This window comes from Poecilia formosa, unplaced genomic scaffold, assembly GCF_000485575.1.
Source record: "Poecilia formosa unplaced genomic scaffold, Poecilia_formosa-5.1.2 Scaffold92, whole genome shotgun sequence".
NCBI lineage: Eukaryota > Metazoa > Chordata > Actinopteri > Cyprinodontiformes > Poeciliidae > Poecilia > Poecilia formosa.
In genome coordinates this window covers 1,411,794-1,436,166 of record NW_006800031.1, presented here as the reverse complement: position 1 = coordinate 1,436,166, position 24,373 = coordinate 1,411,794, and the positions used below count along the sequence as shown (strand labels likewise).

At 37.4% G+C, this 24,373-nt stretch overlaps 1 protein-coding gene across 3 annotated transcripts in view; it reads left to right on the top strand.

The window, feature by feature from the left end:
- The window catches only part of LOC103142014 (transmembrane protein 132B), a 238,943-nt gene that overhangs the window by 62,392 nt on the left and 152,178 nt on the right, over positions 1 to 24,373 (top strand). Inside the window, exon 1 of one of the 3 annotated variants that reach the window (XM_016674253.1) lies at positions 23,127 to 23,132. The exons of 1 other annotated variant lie outside the window; for it this stretch is intronic. Coding sequence is in view for 1 of the 2 variants with exons in the window: in XM_007557865.2 (XP_007557927.1) it covers positions 24,069 to 24,099 (31 nt within the window). In the remaining variant the exon portion in view is untranslated. Of the gene's footprint in view, positions 1 to 23,126; positions 23,133 to 24,053; positions 24,100 to 24,373 lie in introns of those variants that run through there. One more of the 3 variants, XM_007557865.2, reaches the window with a different exon arrangement.

Sequence of the window (24,373 nt, the reverse complement as noted above, 5' to 3'; positions counted from 1 at the left end):
CCTTGCTGAAAAGTAATGCCACAGCATGACGCATTAACCACTATGTTTTGTTATGAATATGGCATGTTTTAGATTTTATATTAAACTTGTACATCCAGATGGATCATTTGGAAACTGATTCCTATTTATATTGAAGATCTGACCAAGAAAGGGTTGCTATACTGTGGTATTTTTCTGCCACAAAGGCAATTTTGCAGTTAACCTAAAGCCATCTGACCAGAAGACTGTCCTCCATGTCTCCTACATGGTTGTGCCACTCAACAGACAAGACTTGTGGTTTATTTCACTGTTTTCTGCTTCCCAAACTTCCATACAGGCCTCATTTCTTTAGAGCATGACTAATAAAAAATGTCTTCTGAACATATTGTTTCACCTGAATTGTGGATTTAAATGTTAACATTAATAAATGTAGGAGCATATGATTTCCAGAAATTGTGAGAAAGTTTTGCCTCACAATTTGTTGAGAAAGTAGTAAAGGCTTACAGTTTTTTATTTGAGTAGCTTGTTCATTTATCTCTCTCGTGTAAGATAAGATGGAATATATGAAGGGCACTTTAAAAATGATTGCAACCACTTTTGCTTTGTTGTTGTCACAGTGGCCATCAATGAAATCAAGTAAAACCTCAGTCTTCCTCCTGCCCAGAGTTCTGTCAGTTTAGAGATGATCAAATCCATTTTGTGAAATGAAGTTTGCAGTTTACTTGTGCTAAAAGTTAACTTGCTCTGTGCTTTAAAAGTGAGAGCTAAGTTGGATGGTTGAAGCAGGTCAAGACAGCTACATATTAAAGGTTTAATGCAAAAACTTTACAGGCCTTGAACAAGGTTAAAAAGATTAAGATTGTACATTTTAATGTACAAGGAACAGAACACAGGTATAAACTATGAAGTGAAACACAAAGGGATCAACTATATTCACAGCAATAATGAGCAGAATGTGGCATGATCTATCAAACGTAAATAAACAACAATGAAATAATCAAAACCAAACATCCTAAGACTGTGACCAGTCCTGGTACTTTAGATAAACAGGAAGTAGAGAAACTGCAGAATAGCCCCACTGATAAACTCAAAGTGATGCCAGAAAGAGATTGCAAAGAGAGCTGCAATGGGAGTGAAGTCTTGAGAGGGATAGATATGTGAATGCAAACACCAGGCAACTTATCTCCTCAAGAAACAAAGATAAAGGACGGAAGACAGGCAGTTGGTGAGAGACGGAATCAGATCGGTGAAAAGAAAAATGCGAGACAGAAGCAAGAGCTATAAAACAGTTTAAGAAGGTGGAACTAGGAAGAAATAAAGAAGAAGGGAAAGCTAATCAGTGAGGCATGTTGTTAATGTCTCCTGTGTTTCAGCATTGTGTGGTTGTGTTCATATAGGAGTGTGTGTGTGCCGGAGTGCTTGCATGCATATGTGCACACGTATATTTTTAGCTCTGATGATGAAGCTTAGTGCATCTGGTACCCCTAGCCCTTGGGACACCAGAGTAGCCACACACAGACATACTCCCAGAAATTCTTACCATATTTCAAACACACTTTCTCCTGTCACACTCCCACACATACATACACTGACCGATCTGTCGCCTAAAGGTAGAGCACACACTGTGATGGATACAATCACCCATGTAACACAATCACTTAGGAGCAGCATGCATGACAAAACAAGACATGTTCTAGTTTTCACATGGAGAATAGGAATACTCGCGCGCGCTGTGTCACAGCTTTGTCGTGACAAAGCCCTGTAAAGGTGGAAAAACAAATTTATTGTTTCTCCCTTTCGCTCTGGTTGGTGCTGCTGTTATTCCTTTCTGCCCGTCATGAGTGTCGTCTCTGTGTTGCTGAGAAAAGATGTAAAAGACAACACTACACCTCAAGGTCAAATTCACCATTTGAGCCATCCCTGAATCAAACAAAAGGAGCAGGAAATACTTTACCAGCATATTTGTCTCCTAGATATATGTAGTGCTTTTATTTTTTAGCAATAAGAAATGCAGTTCTGCTTTTAGTATTTATCTCTGCATTCAATCATTTCAGCCACATATTCTTAAACAGGAGCATATGCTTAAGAGTTGACTGCAGTTTAGCTCTCTGCATATAGTTATTATTAAAAGGAAAATCTTTAAGGGAATCTAAATATGTTTTCGTGTCGTCGTCTTTTACAACGAAGAGAAACGGTGAGTGAAGATCATCTGGCCGTTTAGATATCTCTGACAGGTCTGCAGTATCAAAGTGTGAACCGCTCTGTGTTGATATTGTACATTTGTGTTCTGCACTTTAAGATTTCAGAGTTCTAGTTACTGCTTACCTTTGTCAAGATAGTTCCTTTTTATTTTACTTTAGTTTTCCAGATTGCCATACAATAACATAAACAAATTGGGAAAAATAAGAATAGAGAGTGAAACTATTGATCAAATCTTCAATTGCAAATAAGTCTATACTCCCCACTCAGGTCTCGCTGTTCAATATTTTACCCCAGAAAGCTTCAACATGGGTCAAAGGGTAAACCTTGACTCAAACTCAGGCGTTCCCTCCTTCCCCCCTGTGACTCAGCATATTGTTCATTAAGAACCTCTGAGATCGCAGGCATCCTCTGGTTTCTAGTGATCTAAATCTTCTGGCGATGAGTTTAAATTGGAATGACACATTGCTAAAATGACCACGTTTCACAAGCACCGGGCAAAAAGAGAAGTTTTGCAGTTTTAATATTGAATAGAAAGCACTAACTGACAGCGATGAGGGAGAGCACTCTACTTATGGCACGTTTTAGCATTCGGCAGAAAAAAAAGAAAAGCTAAAACGCCACCTCTGTTCCCCCTTTCTATCCAATCATCCTCAACCCGAATGTCCCAAGCTGTCTAAACTTCATCTCTGCTTCAGAGTTTTAGCTGTTAGTGTCATCCCAAAGGGGACACTGAGAGAGAGATGGGAGGCGGGGTGGGATGAAGGGTGTTGGTGTGAAAAGCTAACATTCCCCAACACACAGTCATGACTGTGTAAGTATGCTTATTACACTTTTTTTTCAGTGTGGATCTTCTTGGCGTTTGAATGGAGTACAGATGTGACCTTCAAACCTCAGCAAGTATGTAGGAGCAATATGTGGAGTTATTAATGCTGAAGAAATCGTGCGAAACGTCTGTATGCACTAGATTTGTTCATACTGTATTTGGCAAAAGAGTTCATACTTGTTGATATTTTTGACATATTAACATCCTACAACCAAAAGGATTGATGTATGTTAGAGATTTTCTGTGATAAACCAACAATAAAATATGAACCGGAAGTATGGTTTTTCAAATGTTATATTTTTTAAAAATGAAAAATGTGGTGGACATTTTTATTCCCCTCCTTTTCTCTGACCTCAAAAATCATATCCAGTCTAATTGATTGACTTTAGAACTCAACTGTTTAGTAAATGTAATCCACCAGAGTGTACTTTAATGTGTGGTTGGAAAAAAAATATACATCATCCTAAAAACTCTAACAGTCCCCACCATAAAACATGGTGGTGGTGGCATCATGCTATGGTATTATTTCTTTCAGAAGTGACACGATCTGGTCAGAGTTGACTGAAAGACGATTTGAGCATAAAACTTTTACAAGGCATTCTGCATAGTGTCCCAACCTACTGAGATCTGTGTATGTTATTGATGATGTTGATGCAAAGTCAGATAATGAAGCCAAATTCTTGTTGGGGATACGTCAAGTATGCCAGCGCTTTTGAGACCTGTAGCACTGCTGTATCCATCCATACACCCACTGAGCAGTGCTGGCACATACAAACCTTCGGTCTGTAGGGCTTCAGTGATCCACTTATTATTTTCACTGATGTACAATTTGTTTCTAAGCCAACAAACCACCTACAGACTGTGGTCTGGCAATTCTAGCTCATTAAATGCTCTCAGTTCTGTGGCACAAAATTAACTCAGCAGGGCAGCTCTGTTTCATACAACGAACAACCAGTTCTCTTTTGGCTTATAAACTTCTAAATAGATGCCTTATTTATTTGCAAGTGCTTGTTTAATAGTATCGCCATTTCTATGTGTTTAAAAATGTTTGCACACATAGCGGTGTGATACTTTGTGTCACAGAGGGCAAGTTGACTGTACATTTTAAACTGAGTCATAACATATGAAAAAAAAAATTAACCCTTGATAATTTTAGATGGTGTTTAATAAACTAGTTTGAAGTGCACACGAGTTATAAGTAAAGTGTGGTTCACGCGCACTGTAATTTTCACTATGCATAAATCAAGAAATATTTCCATGTGCATTTATTGTGCGTTTGCCTTGGTGTGTTTACGCAGTGATCTAGTTTTTCTGTGTGTATTCCTCCATGTCTCTGTATGTTTGGGGTTGTCAGTCTGCCTGTTTGGATGGATGTCTCAGCTGGTGAAGCAGAGCAACATCACACATAACTCAGACAGGACTCAGCTCGTTTTGACAGAAGGGGGAACGGTGGGATGGAGGGATGGAGGGGAGAGGGAAGAAAAAAAAAAGTCTTTAAACAGAAAGTCAAACATTGAATTATTTTTGCGAGTGTTTTTGTTCTAAAGGAGACAATTATAAATTCAGGTATTCAAAGTTTGCGCAATGTATGCTCCTAAATTATACAAGCGTATGTCGCCCAGAAAAACCAACACTGCTGAGGTTTTTATGATTATTATTATTATTATTATTATTATTATTATTTCCAACTCGATCATAGCTTTTCCTCTGTGACTACTCAGCTTTTGCTCTGCTTTGGTTTGATCCATCAGAGATTATACTGAGAAAAATTATTCTGCTTCTTCTTGGTTGTCAGAAGTCATGCGAAACACTGAGAAACATGTTCCCTGAAATATGCAAAGATTTCTTTTTAAAATGTAAGAAAGCAATCTTCTCCGCACTAAATAGGGATCCATGGATAATAGATGCGGAGAACTCCTGCTGTAAACTACAACATAGAAACACAAGTGTTAATCTCAAAGATTAAACGAAGGTATATTTTCGAGAAAATCAAAAATCAATGCCATTTTGTGCTAACTAAAGGGTGATTTGCATGCAGTCAAAGCTGGCAAAAAGGAAGTACATAGATATTCAGAGCTTTTAAATAAACAAGATGCTAAAGAGTAAAAAGCAAGAGCTTTATCCCGTTCATAGAGGAGTCTGGGGAATCCTTGCACAAAAGCTTGCACACACACTTTGCATACACACACATTTGCTGAGCTCGACTTTAGCCATTTCAAATGCAATTTCCACTTTCTGAGCTCTACCTCCTTCATCCCAGTGTACCTTCTTACTAACCGTGCATTACATCAGCTCTGGGAGGAGTGCCTGGACCGCATGGTGTGTGTGCATGAAGGTAGAAGGAAGTGGGAGGAAAGACTGGGAGGCTCAGAGCCAGTTTTGGCTGCACCAAAGAGGATCTTTTCAAAAAGACGTTCTCAGTGCAAGACTTGCCTCTTTTAATAAGAAAAAAAACCCAGCAGACAATTAAGAATATGGATAAACAAGCTCAGTTAACTCACAGGAGCAGATGCTGAGTTCATTGTGCAGCCACTGTTTGAAATTATAGTGGATTATTATGTATTTTCATAAAACATCTTGTGAGCCTCAATTCAGCAATACACTTTAAAAGCTAATGTTTCCACAGGGGGGGTCTTTGGAAGTTCAGATGGGGCAAATATGTCTAAACGAGTCATGGAGAAGATGTCAGAGCCCAGGCTTCTTTAAAAAGACGAATACCAGGGGAATGCGCCGCGCAGAGTTCTTTGTAAAAAATTTAAAAACACGGTTCTTCCAACTATTTTAATGCGTCATGGTTGCTTCTTGTCAAAGAAAAACATTTGTGTATTTGCATTTGCTAGCAATGATGTGGAGGATCTTTAAGTTCGTTCCTGTAATCGTATTTAGTGATTGGTTCATTATCAGTAGCTGAACGGCTTGTCACCTAGATGCATGGATTTATTGGGATATTAAATGATTGCTCTTTTTTTTTTTTTAGAATAATCCAACAGGCATGTGTACACATGTCTGCACACACTTCTGGTTGTATCATATTGAAAATATAAAATAAAAAAAATAAAAAAAGCCAAACATGACTGAAGGGAAGTGGAACCATATAAATGATGAATTCACTTCTTTTTCATGTTAAAAAACCCTAAACAAATCATTATTGTCTTCTCAAAGTTTTATTGGTACCATCTTTTATCTTCAGTTTCATTTTTTAGTTAATTGAATGCATGAATTGTACCGACAATAGTATCTTTTAGCATGTGTAATAAATCTATTTAAAATGGGTCACTCTGGAAATGACACCTTATGTCTGGATAATTACCTCTATGAACACGAAATAAGAAATCAACAAAAAGTAATGATTTTAAAGTAAAACATACTTCAAAGTTTTCTTCATATTCATGGAAACCCTTGACAAGTTCATCTTGATAATGACAATGTGCCAGTTTTTCATCAGAGGGCTGTTGAGATATATTTTGGCTTCCTGCCTGCCATGTTTTGTTGCATCTTATTGTTTCAGGCCACAGCCACAGTGTCTCTGATGTGGATGCAGACTTTTTTTCAAAAACAGAGTAGAAAACATCCACTTTTGGTCCTGGGTGGCCAATGTGTTGTGCTTGTTTTGGATTTGAATAAAATAGCCAAGTGGTCTCCATAACCTGTCTGATGTTTAATAGAAACAAATTCAGTAGAAGTTGAGACAGATGTTGGAAATCCCGTGCTGCACTTTTGTCGTTGGTTTCTAATTTAGAAAGTGAGTCTGTTGTTGTTGTTTTCTTCTCATGCAATCATCTTTCTTCCTATCTGGTAAGCATATTTACTGAGCTAAAAACTGGAGCTGTAATTTCAACCAAACATATTTCCTTTCCTTGGGAAGCTCAAATATGGCTCCGATGAGGTGATTCTAAGGTGTGTCTGGAGTGCAGTGAAACACTCGTCTGAACAGTTGGGATGTAGATTTAGGGATTATTGCTGTAAGGAATGAGACAGTTTAGTTGCAATGTTGAGAGACTGGTGTCATTAAATTTATTTATTTTGGCTCTTTCATTGGTGGACTCCAAGTGCTCATAACACGGTGCTATTTTTCAGATCATAATCTTCACTATTTATAGAGATAATTGCAAAACACTAGCTAAAACTGTGCTGTTCATTGGCTATGTCAGGCTGTGGGCACCATGGACATTTACATATTTTTGTGATTTGTGTGTGATAAGATGAAAGTTGCGCATCGTTGCTTATGCAGTCGCAGTCTTGCATGTAGACAGGCAGTTAAAGTTGAAATAATGTGCAGGAACACTAGCAATCTCTGTTTTTATTTATGTTCTGGATTGATGCGTTGTTTGATTTGTTGAGGAAGCGCTATAATTGGACAGAGTGTTTGACTCACGGTTGCTACATGTTTCAGAGGAAATCCCTTTCATCATTTCATCGCTCATCTAACACATCCCCACTCTTTTATTGTCTCGTTCTCTTGTTTCTTCTTTTATATCCTCGCCGTCATTGCCCCCTTCATTCTCACTCTTCTGCTTTGTCTTTCTGCCATCTTTCTGTTTTTCTTCTCTTCTCCTTTTCTTCTTGTTTGTGCCTCCTCTCGTTCCACCACCTCCGTCTCTTTCTTTGCAGCTTGCCTATCTGCATGTCTGTGTTTTGGCTGTGTGGGCGCCATCCTGTCAAAACCTGCTGTGTGTATACGAATGTGTGTATCGCTGTTCCTTTGCTTTCTGCACTTTCTGTGGTTATGTTTTCTGTTGAGTCTAAATTACCTTGATTATTGAGTTGTGTAAGGCTCAGTTTTTGTGGTCGCTCTGAGCCCACTTGTTTTCAAGTAGCTGTTTGCATTTGCGTTCCAGTGTATGTCTCTGTGTTTTGTCAGTACGTGTGTTTTCCATGCATGTCTTTGCATCTTTGGGTTATGTTAAAATATTTGTGTGCCAGCACATCTTTTTCTGCATTCTGGCATCCCACTGCCTCAAAGAAATCGGAGTTTTCTTCCTTTTTTCAGGAAGAATAAATATCCACAGCTTCGATCGGCAGCTATCCAGAAACTGACTTTTATTTTACCACGCCTAATCAATGCATCCTTTAACATGAGGGCTGACTTACAGATACACAAACAGATACACACAGGGAAGGAAAGTAGCTTTGAGATTTTCCTAGCCGCAGGTTTAGCTTTTCAAACAAAGTCAAGTTAGGATTGTACTATCAAGTGGCTCTTATCTTGCTTCCCACTGTTTCCTCCTCCTTCTATCATGTTGGAAAACTTTCTAAGATGCACTTTTCTCTTGACACAAAGGCTTCGCCCTTGTGAAATGACACATATTTATGCATGACTTTATGGTGTCGTAGCTGTTTATATTTAAGGCTCACAACCACGTGAGCCTGAAATATCAATATATAAATAACATTAAAATATTTTACACGTCAAGGTGTATTTCTACTACTACTTGGGATTTTTTGCTTTATGCAAAGTTCATACTTTTTCTTTTATATTACCTCAGGTAAGCATGTGTGGGGCAGAAAAATTTGAGTTACATTCTCAAACAATTGGGAAATCTACTCATACATTGATGGTTGGTGACAAGCAACGAGGTCACAACTATAACAGATGCAGGTCAGTGTCCCCCAACAACCAGAGTCACAAAGCACTGCTTTACAGCATCTAATGAGATATGAACCATACTGCATGCATTTAATATTCCTGATTTTAGCTTAGATGTTTTCAGTGATGCTCTGAAATGTATGAAGACCCATAGTAAGCGGATTCATGATTTTGTGGGTGACAACAACTACCGGTTACTGTGGAGTACGCATGCATTCAGCCTTTGTTATACACAAGTTATACTTCAGCAGTGTGTTTATGCTAGAAGATGCTCCCCTTGGTGCCTTTGTATGTCAGTATAATGAAAGGTTTTTGTCAGTATTGCCATAGCAACTTGAGCTCATGCAGAGGGTGGCACTATCACAGAGTGAGGGGGGGGGGGAAACTTGGTACTCAGTTTTTTTGTTGGGAGGAAATGAACTGTTTCAGGAATACCACTTAAATGTTTTTTTTTCTCTATTTGTGAACCTCTTCCACTGCACCTGTACTCATCTTACTCTTTCCCCAAAGGTCTGCTTGAAGTGGAGAAAACATAAATTCATCTATCCATGTTCCTATGAACATGGAAATCATGAAAATATAGCTCTCATATAAATCATCAAAGCTTTCTCACTTAACAGATCTGTTGCCCTCCTTGAAGTAAAAAAATAAACTCCAAATATGTCACAAAATTTTACTGTACTTTAACTGATACCATAACACTGAGGTACATTTGAACTTATAAAGCACTGCTACAGGCAATGCACAACCACAGCTCTTTTGAAGAAGTGACCAAAGTCACTTGATCCACAAGGGAAAAAAGAATTTCAGCTTTCAAGTCAGTATTGAAGTGTTCACTATTCTTTTGGTGTTTTGGTCGCTTGTTTGCGTACTTTTGGGGAATGTAATGACTTTGATCATTCTTTTCCTAAAATCAGTGGCCGATATTGTAGAAAACTTGGTCAGCATGCCTCTTTAATGTCACATGGAGGGCAGGGGTAATGTCTGTGAAGTTGCAGATTGGAATGGATATTCAAGGCATAAATGGCTTTCGAAGGACACATAAAGATAAAACATCAAATCCAGCCTTTGAAAGACACTCATAATGTAGAATAGAGAAAAGATGTAAGTAGCACATATTACTGTAAACCAGAAGATTAAGTTAGTGTTTATGCGCATTGTTTTGACATGCTTAAACCGATATGTATTCAAACTGAACATCTTTGAAATTTAACTTAAAGATGTAATCTTTCCAGTTCATGACTTAAAGTAAGAGTACAACACATGATGTTTTTCATAACCTACAGGAAAAGTAGCAAAGCAAGAGAGAAGCGTGTCTACAAGGGAGAAGCTCTTGGGAAGGATGTCATTCTAATTCTATGGAATACCAATGCGTTGAACATCAGCTTCTATTTTAGGCACAGTAGCCTCATTTTTTAACATAATGAACAGCTGCTGGCCATATCCTGAGGAAATGTCGTCTGCAAAACGTGGATTGTGCTAGTTTCAGCAAGTTAATAAATACATGGTGTGATAAATATGAATTGTGCTGCTCTCTAAAGCCCAGTTGTCCCCCATGTCAGTCTGAAATGCTGGAATATCACACATATTGAAGCTTCATGGTTCATAATTTTCATCATCCTGTCCTGGTCATCTCCTCTCCTGGAACACAAAGTGGCCAAACTCTTTCATTAAAGCAGGCGACGAGAGGGAGCATTCTGCAACCACGAACCTCGTGACCTTCTCTCCACCTCTCACCATGCCTTACTCCGTCTCTGTTCCACTCAGACTCTCTTCCCTCTTTTGCCTCTTCCGCTCTCATCCTGCTCTCATCCTTCTGTTCATCTCGTTCTCCTCCACTTTACACAGCTGTGATAATGTCGCTTAACCTCTCATCCTCTGCTCTTCCTCGCTGTCCTTGTCTGAAGCTGTCGTCCGTTTTACACTCCTCTCTCGCAGAGATCACTCATTAAGTCTTCTGTTGACTTTATCTGTTGGATGCTGAATGAACTTCTCAAAAGACGTTTTAAGTTTAGTCATTTTTCCTAACAATTTCTTTTAAAGTTGCACACATACTTTTTTCAAAGCTTTTTCATCAGATATTGCTGGTGGGACTATATTTTCCCTGCTTTACACATTGACTTCTGATACTACCACTTACTAGTTCTACTATTGGCTTTTAGCTGTTAGAACAGATTCTTTTCACTTGTTTACCATTTAAATTGTATTTGCAGATTTCCCTTAATTTTATGAATAATGTCTTTATTAGCAGTGTGAAAGGTAAAATACCTCTGGTGTAGTATAACTCCGGCTTGTCCTTTCAAACTTTGGATTCATGTAACAAAACAGACATATGCGTCATAATACAAGATTGTGTTGCACCTATTCTGAGCTTTGGTTTGAGTTGTAAAGCAACTCAAAGCTTAAACATATTTTTTAATTTAATTTATTAAATAATACACAACATACAAGTGTTGGCAGAAAATTGCTCCTTGGAAACACATTACTCTTTCAGTTGCCACCTGTCTGAAATGCTGCTTGAATGTTTTTCACACTATTTGAAGGCACCATGACAAAAACTCAGTACGGCGGTGTGAGACGCTTTTCAAGAAAAACTTTATTGGAGACGGGGGGGATTAAACCCATTAAATCCAGACATTACTTTAAAACTGAATTTTTAAAAATAAGGAAATACTGAGAGGAAGTTACCAAAAATAAAGTGGAAATGGCCAACACAGAGTCTCTGATATTTGGCTGGAGGCAGGCCATTAAGGTGAAGCTTGGAAGTGGAGGGACAAAAGTTGTCTCTAAAATGTTAGAAAAATAACTGCAAAAGTAAAAAGAATATCCTTTAAGAATGATGCTTTAAAAAAATCATCATGAGCTGCAGTTTATCTTCCCTCAAGTAAAATGTGGCTTGAGGCTTGATGTGTCAAATGGATCATTTCCATATCTTGCAAAAAGGGAGCAACTCCTTGTCACATTACTCTACTGACATTAACAACATTTTCTCATTGAGTTTGAAGTCAGATATGCTATGCTTCTCTAAGCTGGTTTTAAATATTCCCAATAAAAATGTAGAATGAGGTGAAAGTGTTCTCTGTCTGCTTAGGTTTGTTGACTTCTATGTTGTGGAACAACGGCAAAGGAGACGGCTGATGCATAAGTCTTGGACCTAATTTCATGTGGCATTTAGATCCCTATGACATAGTTTCCATACAAATCACAACATGTGCTATCCATATTTTTAACCATTCATTTCTCTTCATATTACAAAGTAACTTGTTGTGCCAACTTCTTCCTAACACATTACTGCCATCATCTGGAGGAAATGATCACATTTATGCAATATAATTATCATGCTTGTCCAATTAAATTTTTTATTTGTACAGTACAAGTAACGGATTATAACATTATGATGTTCAGAAACTCATTTTCCTGTGACAGCAATACCCTTATGTAAATTGGTTCTGTTGAAAAAGCCATTCAACTGTTTTTTGCTCCACGGTTATTCCAAAGACAAGAATTTCACAACAGTTTTCAATGTCGTTAGTGTTGTACCTCTACATCTTATCAAATTATTATTTTTAAATAGTTTTTTGTCATTATACATACAAACCCTGTGGAAATTTGAGAGGCTTTTGTGTACATTATTTCTGTCTGTCGGGACTTTCAGTGGGAAGACGCAGTCCTAGTTGTGACTGACATGACTGGCAATAAGCTGGAGGCAAGTCTTACATTTAATCGGTGTAGCTGACTACAGGCTCTTGATTCACTTCACTTCCAATTATTCGATAATGCAGAGGGGGTAAGATACAGCAGAATAGCAGCTTAGTGCAAACAGGAATAAATGATGTCTTAAGGCCGTGTGCTTCAGGAACAAACAGCAGAATCTCAGTTGAGATTAATAGCAGGGACCAAAAAAAATGATTTTCCTAAATCAGGTAATGAATTACTTGCTGCTTTTCAAATGTGTCTAACATCTCCTCCTTCTACTTAAAATGTGATAGTTGTTTTTCCTACAGAAAATGGGCCACTGTCCATTGTGCCCCTGGTTGCTGTGTGTTAATCAGCTTATTTTTTGCTCTCCAAAAGGGAGACAGCAAGCCTTCTGTCCAATAAGCGAGTGCTGGGAAATCACAACCGTAACACTTTTTTCCTTTTTCTTTCATTCCGTCTCGCACGTTTTGCTTTCCTCCTCGAGATCAAGTTCTCATAACTCTTCTGGTGTTTTTTGGCTTTGCATCATTCTCTCTTCTTATGTTTTCACCCATCTATCCCAAAGAAAAGAAGCGGTAGTTGAGAAAAACATTAAGGTGCATATTTTGATATTCTGTGAACCTGGGGTTAATGGGCTATAGTGGGTGGAAGGATTAATGGAAATATAGAGAAAAATTGAGAGGTGTAGAGTTAGGAAATGAAGGAAAATGAGGCAACAGCCAGTAAAACAAGGGGAAACGAAGAGTAAGCCTTTAGTGTTTGTACACTGTGATTCCTGAGGGTTCAGACAGTTATAAGTAGATCTAGCTGGATGTTAGTACAAGTAAACATATGCCCCTTCCACACAACCTGTCCATTGCAGGACTGCTCCTCTATCATGCTGCACAGTTTTTGTGAAACTGTACAGATCATCATAGCTGAAGCTTAACCCCCTTCTGTATGAATGAGGAAACCGGTATAGCGGGGCACTGGAGTTGTTCTCAAGCCTCTAACTTGTGAATGCTGGCTCTATGTCTGAAAGCTCAAATTCCAGTAGCAAAGCACCAGGCCACCCGCTCTGTGTGGCTCTAAAGGTGAGGAAGCGCTGCGTGATAATGGGGATAATTTAAAAACCATTATAGGATGATACCTGTGTGGAAAAGGTCGCTGTGATATAATAGTTTATTATATGGACTTCTTGGCGCACAAACGTGTAGGTGAACGTGTGAATATGGTGATAAGTGTTTGCACTGGGCACGTTGAAATGAAAAGGTGCGAGTCAAGTGTGCGCGCTCAGAAATGAGAAACCTTCAAAGGCCACATTAGCAAGTGCCTTAAAAGCCAAGTGTCAGCTTTTCATATTCTGTTAGTCGCACCACACATATTCCAGATAAACCCGAGCACATAAAGGATGTTACTCAGCTTTAATCACACAGCTTGATAGTGTGTGTGTGTGTGTGTGTGTGTGTGTGTGTACACGTGCTTTTTCAAGGCCTCTAATAGCTTACTCTTCCACAGTAATAGATCTGTCATTCAGCACAAAAATAATGGGCCACACACACATTTGTGCAAATTTCCAAGAATCTTACTTTATCACTGACTTGCAAATAAACACACACAAATTCACACACACTCAAAAGCCCCTTTGTAACATTATCAAGCCGTCACACTTCCAAATTGAGGCGTGTGTTTGCATCGCTGTCACATTTTTTTTTTAATTGGTATGTTAAGATTACACACCCTGCAACACACACACACACACACACACACACACGCGCGCGCACACACGCATTCACAATCACATATGAATTGTATAAATGTAATTCATGTATTAAGGATTAGGTCACAAGCTGTCACATTTCCTCTCCAGTTATAATTAAGGGTTATGTAACACAACGCTGCCAAGCACACTTTAGGGACTCATGCACATCTCATTTTGAGTTGTACACACACTTCTGAGCACTTGTTGTACACACACATGCATATCTGGAGCTCCGCATGCTTGCAGAAGCAAACAAATGTACAAACTGTTGAATGAGAGCAGATGCAGTGTACGCTGCCTTAGGGTTGAAAAAGTCAAAAAGCATGTGAATTATTTAAACAATGCCCTGGAAGAAGAGATCACACACAGTCTTGTGTTAACATTTATAAAGAATGAAAGCACTGCAATGTTATTGTGGCATTTTAACACTGTAAACCAAGTCTTTAGGTAACGTGGGTAAAACAAGAAATGCATGATTGTCATGGTTTTAGTCGCTACAGAAAAAAACATCTTATTATCTCGTTTTAAAAAGTTGCAAGAGTCAAACTGGAATGTTTCTCTAAAGAGCCATTAGCCATGAAGAGCTGCACGTTAGGTCCCAGTGCCGCCTCTGGAGCTTTTTCATTTCATTAACTGAAAAAACCCCAAAGTTTTTAGAAAACAGTGGATTAATTTCTGGCTCAGTCACACAAAGACATCTGCAGAGAATATTTCCAGACTGGGGTCTAGTAGACATGAAAAAATCTAATGCACGCTGTGCACAAATTGGGCTTTTTGCCAAACTCTGCACCTCATATAGTGAAAAAAATCCAGTCGCCATTTTTTTCTTTTTTTTTGATAAGTTCATCTTGTAACTTTAACCTGCGATTACTTATTTCACTGGGTATACATTTGATTTAACACAATGGTCGATTTCTATTACAAACTTTTAATGGTCTCTAAGCTGCATAAGAATCCACATTTATCTTTCCACCACATAGTGAGAAGGATGGTAAGAGGAGAAAAAAAATCTTCAAAGATCACTGTTGGATAACTATAGCAAAGAGAAGCATCTTGGGATTACAAAATGTCCAAAACAGTCGTTTAGAAGGTGTGCCAGAAAGAAGTACTTTTTGTTTTACCATTGTAGATGTAAACATGGGGAGTTTGCTAGATAATGTTAAGATTGAGATTTGGCAGCAAATGCTCCAGGAGGATTTTCATGAAACCGTTTAATAATAACATATGGTTTCTATGTGCCTGTTTCTCTTCCAAAGATTCTGGGACCATTGCTGCTTGTAAAACGCTTTAAACTGTGAAAAATTAGGATATTTGACACAAAAATATTCATTTTTATTTCTGAATATAAAAACTGCCAGCAGTTCATAAATGGGTCTTTCAAGAGGATAATGATCCAAAACAAAATCAATCAAAGAAAGTCAAAGACCGTCTCTTCTACTCACTGTATAGATGTACTCTAAGTTGTATTTTTCTCAAATCGTTGGTGTCAGATTTTTCTGTTTTATGATGTTTTACTCATCTACACCAGGAGTGCTGATAAGTGTGGAGCAGGCTGCAGATTAATGTTAAAGTTGTGACTCAGCTGAAGATAACAGTAACCTATAAAACAGTGATATTGTTTTATTTAAACATCGAAAGACTTGCACCAGTTTTAAAAAGATTAACTATTTTTTTTAATTAGTAGCGATTAATCAGTCAACGGCTTTGCAACCTACAAAATACATTTTGTTTTAGTTGGCAGCGCTATAATGAGCTGGGTATCAGTATATTGGGTCTTTTAATGAACTAATGCAAAAAAACAAAAATAAGGGGACAGGATGGCTGCTGTGAAACTATTCAAAAGCACTGCACCTCCTTACAAAATATTTCCAGATTGGACATGTTAAGTCCCCTAAATAACCGTCTTAAAATCCCTTTTTCACTGATCTGTGATCTATGAAAGAAGAACAGAGGAATGAGAAGATGGATGGACATGAAGATAAATAGATAACTTGGCTTCCAGCCATCAGATGAGGCAATGCAGATATGTGGAACATGAATGGGAAAAAGAAGAGATGGATGTATGAATAAATGGGATTTCAGTTTGGTTCCAAGCCATGGGAATGTCGGGGAAAGAAGTAAAAAAAAAAAAAAAAAAATGAGGCTGACATGAAAATAGAAAGGAACATGGATAGATGATAATGGTTTTTTCCCCATAGTTCAAAACCATGGCCTACATTGCCATAGGAGGGATGGAAATGGATAGATGAATAGTAATGGGATTTCTGCCTAGTTTAAAGCCATTGGACTTAGCTTCGTTTTTGTTGTGTAGTGACTGACTGAAAGCTGCTTATTTGCAATACACTGCTATAAGCCAAATGTTACATTAGTTATTGACAGTAAGCCTGCTCATTACTGCGACACTGCAACTCAGTCTTCCACTAAAATAGTACGTTCACAATGCCCTCAAAATACTAAAGGAATGCAGCCACATCTGCAGATATTGTATCTTAAATTTGCATATAAACATTTAAAAGCTGAGTAAAAAAATATTGTATTTTTTTTTTTTCTTTTGGAGATGAAAACAGAGCTATTCCAATGACATTTTCTTTTAAAAGGTCAAAATCACTCATGAAAATATGTATACCCACATCAGAATGTATAAATCCACCTGATATTCCAATTGGATAGGAAGATATCTAAATTATGCTCTAGCATTGCATTTTTTTTATTTGAAGTTATAAGACTCAACACATCCCTCACTAATATAGATTTTATGAAAGTAACATTCAAATGTTGCACCTATGACTAAATATTATTTTTATGCTATATTATGCAAACAAGCTATATTAGCAGACAGATCCCCTCACCTCCACCTGCTAAATGCTTGTAGCAAATCAAAATGACCGACATGCTTTTGGACTAATTTAGAAAACAATAACCTTCTGGGTGCAACTCTCTGACATGTATGGCATGAAATAAGAATGTGACATGAGCCACAGGAATCTGTTGGCTTTCTCTGAAACTTGTGAAAAAACTGAACTACGGACGGTCTTTTGCTCCTGGAAACATTATCTGTTACAGACCTTTGCTATTTTTTTATATTTATACTTTTTTTTTTTTTAAAACCTATAATGAATCATTGTCTGGTTCCACAGAGAATGCAAGTTCAAAACCAAAGAAGTTTGGTGTCGTACATTAGAGAATAAAACATTGTTTGCATTTTTCTCTCAGAGAGAGTTAAAACTTTACAAATATTGTGATGGCATTTCTTTCACTGCTGTATTGTATTTGTCATGTTTTTATGCTGTAATATAGTAACCTGGATGAGTATTTGGTATCTATATTTGCATATAAATGTAGTGTAGTATGAACTCAGCCACATTGTTTGTGGAATAATATATTTCATTGAGATAAAGTGCTATTGTGCAGTAAAAAGCTTTCAGGTATTTGTTATGCTCGCGTTATTCGAGTGTTAAATCATTTTGTTTTTTTGAATATAAAGACACTGAACTTCCTGTATATAAAACACTGTCTTTAACGTAATATCTGACTGAAAAAAGCATCCTTATTTTCTGCTCAGACAAATGTATTAGAGCACTTATTCTTCTTTGTTAAAGCAGATGTATACTCTGTCACCTGCACGCGCGTGTGTGTGTGTGTGTGTGTGTGTGTCTGTGTCCTTTAGTACGCAAGTGAGTATACGTCCATGAAAGGAAATGTAGGATTACCAGCTTGCTGTTGTGAGATAGGGTAGGATTAGGTGAGGAAGAGACGGCGGATGGGGGAGAGCAAAGGCAGGGGGTGTGACAGGAGCTAAGATAGAGAAACAAAGAGATAGATGGGTGACAGTCAGTGGGAGGAAGAACACTAAAAAAGATCAAGCTGGGACGGCCGTTTAAAATGAGAAAAATAACATAAAAGCTAGCAAGGGGGAAACAAATAGATAAAGGGAATATTTGCCGGTAATTATTACTGATGAGCATACAGCATGAGCCAAGTCATTACTGAACAATCTACCTGTAATATGTACGATCTCTATGTGCTACACAGTGTTCGGTGTTTTCCTTGGTGTCTCTCAGGCCTGTTTATGATTAACTTTATCAAAATAAGTTCTATTTCATTTCCAGTAGAGAATCTATTGGCCATGTTGTATGCAAACAGCAAATCATGAGCATGAGCTCCATTTTGTGGTCAAAGTTAAAATGACTATTTATGCTTCTCCATACTATCTAACATATTTGGAAATGGTGTCTATTTCTATAACAGGTGGGTGTGCTGTCTTTGTTGTCTTTACCGTGTTGGACCACTTTTAGCAAAGGAAGAGGGTAACTTTGGCAGCTAACTTGTTAAATTCATTATTCCATTTCATCTTCTGGAACTAAAACACTACAAAACTGCACATTTGGACTAGATAGATATACAAGTAGTTTGGATACTACGGTGCACAAGTATTACTTATCTAATTATATAAATTGCTGCTTTTACTAACAACCCTATGAAGCTAGTTGAAGCTACTGTAACTTTTCTGTAACTTCACCATCACAAAAAAACAAAGAAGCAAAGTACTTGATAGTTATTAAATATATAACATGTTGCATAAAGATGCAAATTAGTCAACTAAAGTTTTTTTTTTCTATCTCAGACAGTTCTGTTCCCCCTGCCACGACCAACACCACAGGTTTAAAAAGATTTATGAGATTGAAATTTACTAATTTAACTAATTTACATTGGCGTGCTGATTTATTTTTTTATTTGTCCCTCTGAAATGCATCAACTTAATGTTTGCAGAAATATGTTGGCATCAATAGTTTGCATATTAAGATACATGTGTTAAGTAACTAAGAAGATAATTCTTGCTTTACTAACATTGTGGCTCCATACTGTGTGTAGGAACAGTAATATAGCTGAAGTAGAATCTATGTAAACCCATTTCAATCGTTTGGTGTCATATTCTGATGAAATCTATATAAACAAATCCAGCTAAGACATGATCAGCAGTGAACCTACCGGGGATGCCATGCACATCGAGTTCTCTACGATTTTTGTTTACTAAAAATGTTTAAATCTTATAAGATTTCACAGTTGTAACATTTCTGTTTAAATGGCTCTATTGATAACGGCTAGGGAAGAGCTTCTCTTGTTACCTTTCAGCCGATATGATCTTAGTGGGTTGTTTAAAGCGTAGCTCTTATTTAATGAGGTCAACGTAACTGACACTGAGCTGCGGCTTTGGATTAGATTATCAGTGATTACAGATCATGTATCCAGCACTTTTGAAGTCACACTTATACCCACTTTAATTAGGGAGAACAAAATGGCCAGTGTAGCGTTACTGCCTTCTGGTCCGTCCTGAAATTAAACAAAAGGAAGCACACCAACTCACAGAGAAGCAAAACTCCTCTTGCACATTTAATGTAAGCCATTGTTGGCTTCAGAGTTTAGTTTCCTAGAAATATGAGCTGCTTACAGGTGAGCCCTTATTGGAAAAGTCTGATCACAAACAAATGTGATTGTGCTTAAAAAAAAAATGCAACAAAAATTGGAGGGAAAAAAAAAGTCAACATTTGCATTATTAAATATTTGCTTGAAATTCTTCAAATTTCATTGAGGTGCAACAATAAACTTTGATGAATTTTATTGAGATTTAATTTATATTTTCACACCAATACAGAGTGCTGCATATTTGCAAATGAAGATGTCAATAGAGACACATAACCCATGTGAAAGAATTATAATTTGTGTTCTCTGTAAGTCTGTCCCTTGTGGTATGAGGGAAAGTTATTGTAAACTTTGATTTCAGCTGGCTACAACCAAATGAGATCTTTTTTTTTTATTGGCTTGCATAGAAAAGCTTCACATGAACAGTCATCCTAGCTGTGAAGCATAGTGTTGGTAGTGTCATGCTGCAGAGAAGATGTTCTTATCTGTGTGAAAGATATTGGTTGTCATACATGTCATTATTAAAACGGATGCATGAGGTCATAGTTGACATGACTGAAGCCTCAAAAAGACTTTATGAAATGCTGTACATTTCATTTTACAACAGCATGGTTGTACCGAAATGTTTACATTGCCCTGTATAATTCTTTCAAAGGAAAAGTTGGTACTATAATTAAATTGTAATTATAACAAATTAAGCAATTCTTTTATCTTTATGATGCAAAGATTTAACATTTTTTATGCGTTTCCCTTTGTACATTTTAGATACTTTAGTCGTTCATCCTGCTCTCTTGCAAATTGAAAGTTAGAAGTGCCAACTTCAAACATCCAGATGATTGTGTTCAAGAATAAATATGTTGCCAATAATAAGAGTGTGGAGTTATTAAAAGCAGGTGTGAAGAGCCTTTGAGTTATTAATGTTTGTTTATTTCTAGTTGCAAACTGGCTCTGTTGGATTGAAATGAAGGAAGAGGGAAGCAATAAAGGTGGAGATGGCTGGTTTCCTGAGCTTTATGCTAATCATCCATCACTTATACTTTCTCTTCACTGCCAGTGCCTGTTGTTGTCACACAGCCAGTTAGAAGAAACACAACTTTAGGCACATGCCAATTCCTTCCTCTATCAATCTGATCATCATTTCTATGTTGGTGCTTTTTTATATCATATTCCCATTTTTAATAAACATTTTAACATGTTAATAAAATTAACCAATAGATGTAACAATTCATGTAGCTAAATTATTAAAAAAATGCAATGTGTTAGCTGTTTGATTGTTCTTTAATGTACACAATGGAGACTTTTAGTTTCACTCTCAATTATGGCATCCATTTCTGTATTATATATAATTTTCTTTTTGGGGGGTTTGGGGGGATAATCAAACAATTATTTCTGTTACAATGGAAAGTGAATTCTGCATTTTGCAATGACTTAATGACTTAAGCTGGTATTTAAGTTTGGTAAAGAAAATGTGGATATTGTTGTTTTAATGCAGACCTATAACCTTGGGTGACTCATAATGAAATGGTTTTATTGATGCTTGTCGTAGTATTCAAAGAATGAGGCTTGATTTAGAACAAAATTAGACATATTGGTAGATAAGGGCTTATACAAATTAAGAGATTTCAAGATTTTGCAACTTCTGCAAAGTCTGGCTTTTTTATAGTGCACCATCTGGCAATTTAGGTAAAAGGAGTGTTGACACAAACACACACACACAAACACACGCAGGAACACATGTAGAAAGGCACATATAAACAGCCGGGTTGTCGCACACTGTGGTGCACTGAATTAGCACTTAATGGCTATACAGCTGTTGCTTGTATGTGACATCACACCTGCAGGTGAGACACTTTGGTGACAAGTGAGAGGGATCTCTTCTTCTGTCACATACTGAAAAAGTTGAGAACTTAGAAAGAGCAAAGTGTGACAAAAAAGTGTGCCGAGTGTGGGTGTGTCGTTGGGAAGGTGTGTGTATACAGCTGTCTTCATTTTTCAATTGTGAGCCAATGATGCAGCCAGTTCAGAAAAATATTAAGGATAAAGTAAAAATTTTAATACTCACACATTTACAGTCCCATATTAGTGTATTTAATTTTTACATAGACTGATTTTTAACAGGCTAATGGAGAATTCTCTAATGTGTTCATATTCACTAGCAGGTTTTACATGGATCACCTTGAGTCATCTTATTGTCAATAATTAACACATGATTTGATAGATTTGTCATTTAATTGCATAGTTAGCTCTTTTATAATCTGCCAATACCTTTATAAATAGTTTATGCTCAAGATTTACTACATAGTTGTAGTGCATCCATTAATGAAGAGCACCAATGAATGTGGCTTGGCAATGTCATGGGGGGGAAAACAAAGAATTAAAATGCTGTTCTGCAGAAAATGTTTAAAGGTTTAAACCATATTGAGGTTAAGGAAAATAGATGTAGCTCAGTAAGCACATGTCTCAGCAGTGGTGTAATGTTGGAGACATGCTGCAAAGCTTTTTGTGTCTCTAGGCTGGTTTTATGCCCCTTTTAAATACATTAATGCGAATGTGTGTGTGCTGACCACAGTGAAGTTGCAGGTGGCACCCCATCTTTCACTCTGGTCCCTCGCAACATGCACACATCCACACACACACACCTCTGTGTGAGCAAACCCTGTCCCTGTAATGAAGTTTAATGACTGTAACACTGTGCCAAAACAGAATGGGAGGGGTGGAAAAGGCACAGTGATATTACCTGAAACTATATTACCTCTCTTAAAGTCTGTAATGGTTACTGTACACGAGAAATAACAGGATTGGCAAACTACAACAGCTGATGCAACAGCCTCAGTGCCTTGTGCCAAAGAAAATTAGAAAAGCCTGGTTATAAGCTGCAGATGTAGAGAAAAAGGAAAACAGAATCTCAGTATAAAGCATTAAATTGGGAACCTATTAAATTTATATTTACTGAACAATGATTTTACTTACACAATCACAGGATTTACTTTCCTAAAATAGCAAGTACAACTTGAGTGATTCTCAGCCAAAGCAGCTGAGCATAACATGATTCAAGATGAGAATGCTTAATAGAGGAATATTCTGGTAAAAGATGTACCTACCTTCAGAAAACCAGTTAAAAAATAACACACACAAAAAAAAAGTTTGACTGTGAAGGCCAAATGGGAACCTTAGAACAAAATGTTTATGCCCTTGTTGTGAGGATTTTAGTTTTTTTGTGTTTATGTTCTAGGTTTTGTTTCCCTGAGTCTCTGTAGTGTCCTTTCTCTTCCCCCTTGATTGCTTCCCAGGTGTGTCTTGTTCCCTAATTACCCTCCCTAAGTCCACCTGTGTCCTGTGTCTCTTGTCGGGTCCTCGTCTAATGTCGTCCGTCGTTGTTCTCTGTGCCAGTCTGTTCAGTCGTGGACCTTTTGTCTTCCGTTCTTCCCCGTGCTGCCTGTCTGTTGTTTCGATTTTGTTTTTGTGGATTTTTCATTAAAATCAGCATTTTTCTTTTTTCTTCTACAACCTGGGCCCGCCTGCATTCTCCCTCACCACCAACACCATTCCTCATGACACTCATGTCAGGTGAAAATTTGTAGCACAGGTAGTGCTTTATTCCTAGACTCAAAAATGTAATTGGAAAAAAAAAAAGTTATTTCTGGAGATATCTTAAAGTAAAACTCAAGACCTGTGGAAATGTGATGTTTTCATTCATGGGAAAAAAAACAGCCATATAGAATGCTGTAAAGTTCTTGTACGATGCTTTATTAGTCTACTGATGAAGTATTTCCTTACATTTCACCTTCATGCACTTTAGCAGCTACCTATTTCCTACAATCTTGACAATATCCGGATCAGATATTGTAATTTCTAGACTGTAAGGTGGCACTTTTGCCACTTTAAACACAGCAAGGCACTAATACTTGACTTTTTAATGAATTTTGAAACGCTGTAGTGGTGTGTGATGAAAAGGACAGCACAAACTCAGAGTGAGCCAAAAGTGTTGCTGAGAGCGACAACATAAGAGACTGAGGAAGTGTGTGTGTGTGTTCAGAAGTCCAAACTCCTTACAGCCTGATGGTTTAGTAGAACTAGTTCTGGGCCATCATTATGTGGCTGCATTTATTTCTTTTTTTATCCGCTGTAGACAGGAGGTCATCATTTGTATTCCAGTCGACGTCGTCTTGAGTTTGTGGATAAATTTGACTGTATTATGATTGTTTGTGCATTTGTGTTTATGAATAATTTAAGCCCTTCAAATGACTCACAACAGGTACGAGTGGTTTTCATTGAATTAGTTCACTGAAACCAATTTCCTCCTATCAAAATGACCTCAAACTGCAAATAAGGCATTTTTCTTTGAGTGTTTTTGATAAATTCTGGTTATTTTGTTTAAAAAAAATGAACCAACACATTTCCCTTCTTTTAAGGGTAACCTGAAAATATGCTTTCAGATCTTGGCAAAGCTCTATGATTTCATTACAACTGTTATTCACAGAGACAGTGATCAGAGTGACTTATATCAGCTGTATTAAATATGAATCATATGCCTACATTCTGTTCTTTTCATTCTAATGCTATTTTATTCTGTCATGTCAGATTTTGCTTCTATAAGTTATAAACAAAAGTGGAAGATGGAGACAAACATTTATGGGGAAAACACAGGTAGTATGTTCTTTTTTTTTGGTCTCTCCGGTCGTGGTAGTCTGTTTCTTGTCTTTAACCTTCAGAAAAAGATCCGTTTGATACCGAGCCCCAATGGAAAAAGTGTGGGTGTTTTAAAAGCAGCCTGTTCTACACACACCTTACTTCTCTCACCAGTTCAAGCAGAACTTTTGTTTCCCCTATAATTTATTCCTTTCTTTATGCTACAGAGGCTCCCCTTTTTTACTTTGTGAAAGAGGCAGGAAATGTGGCTCAGTGACAAACATTATTCATC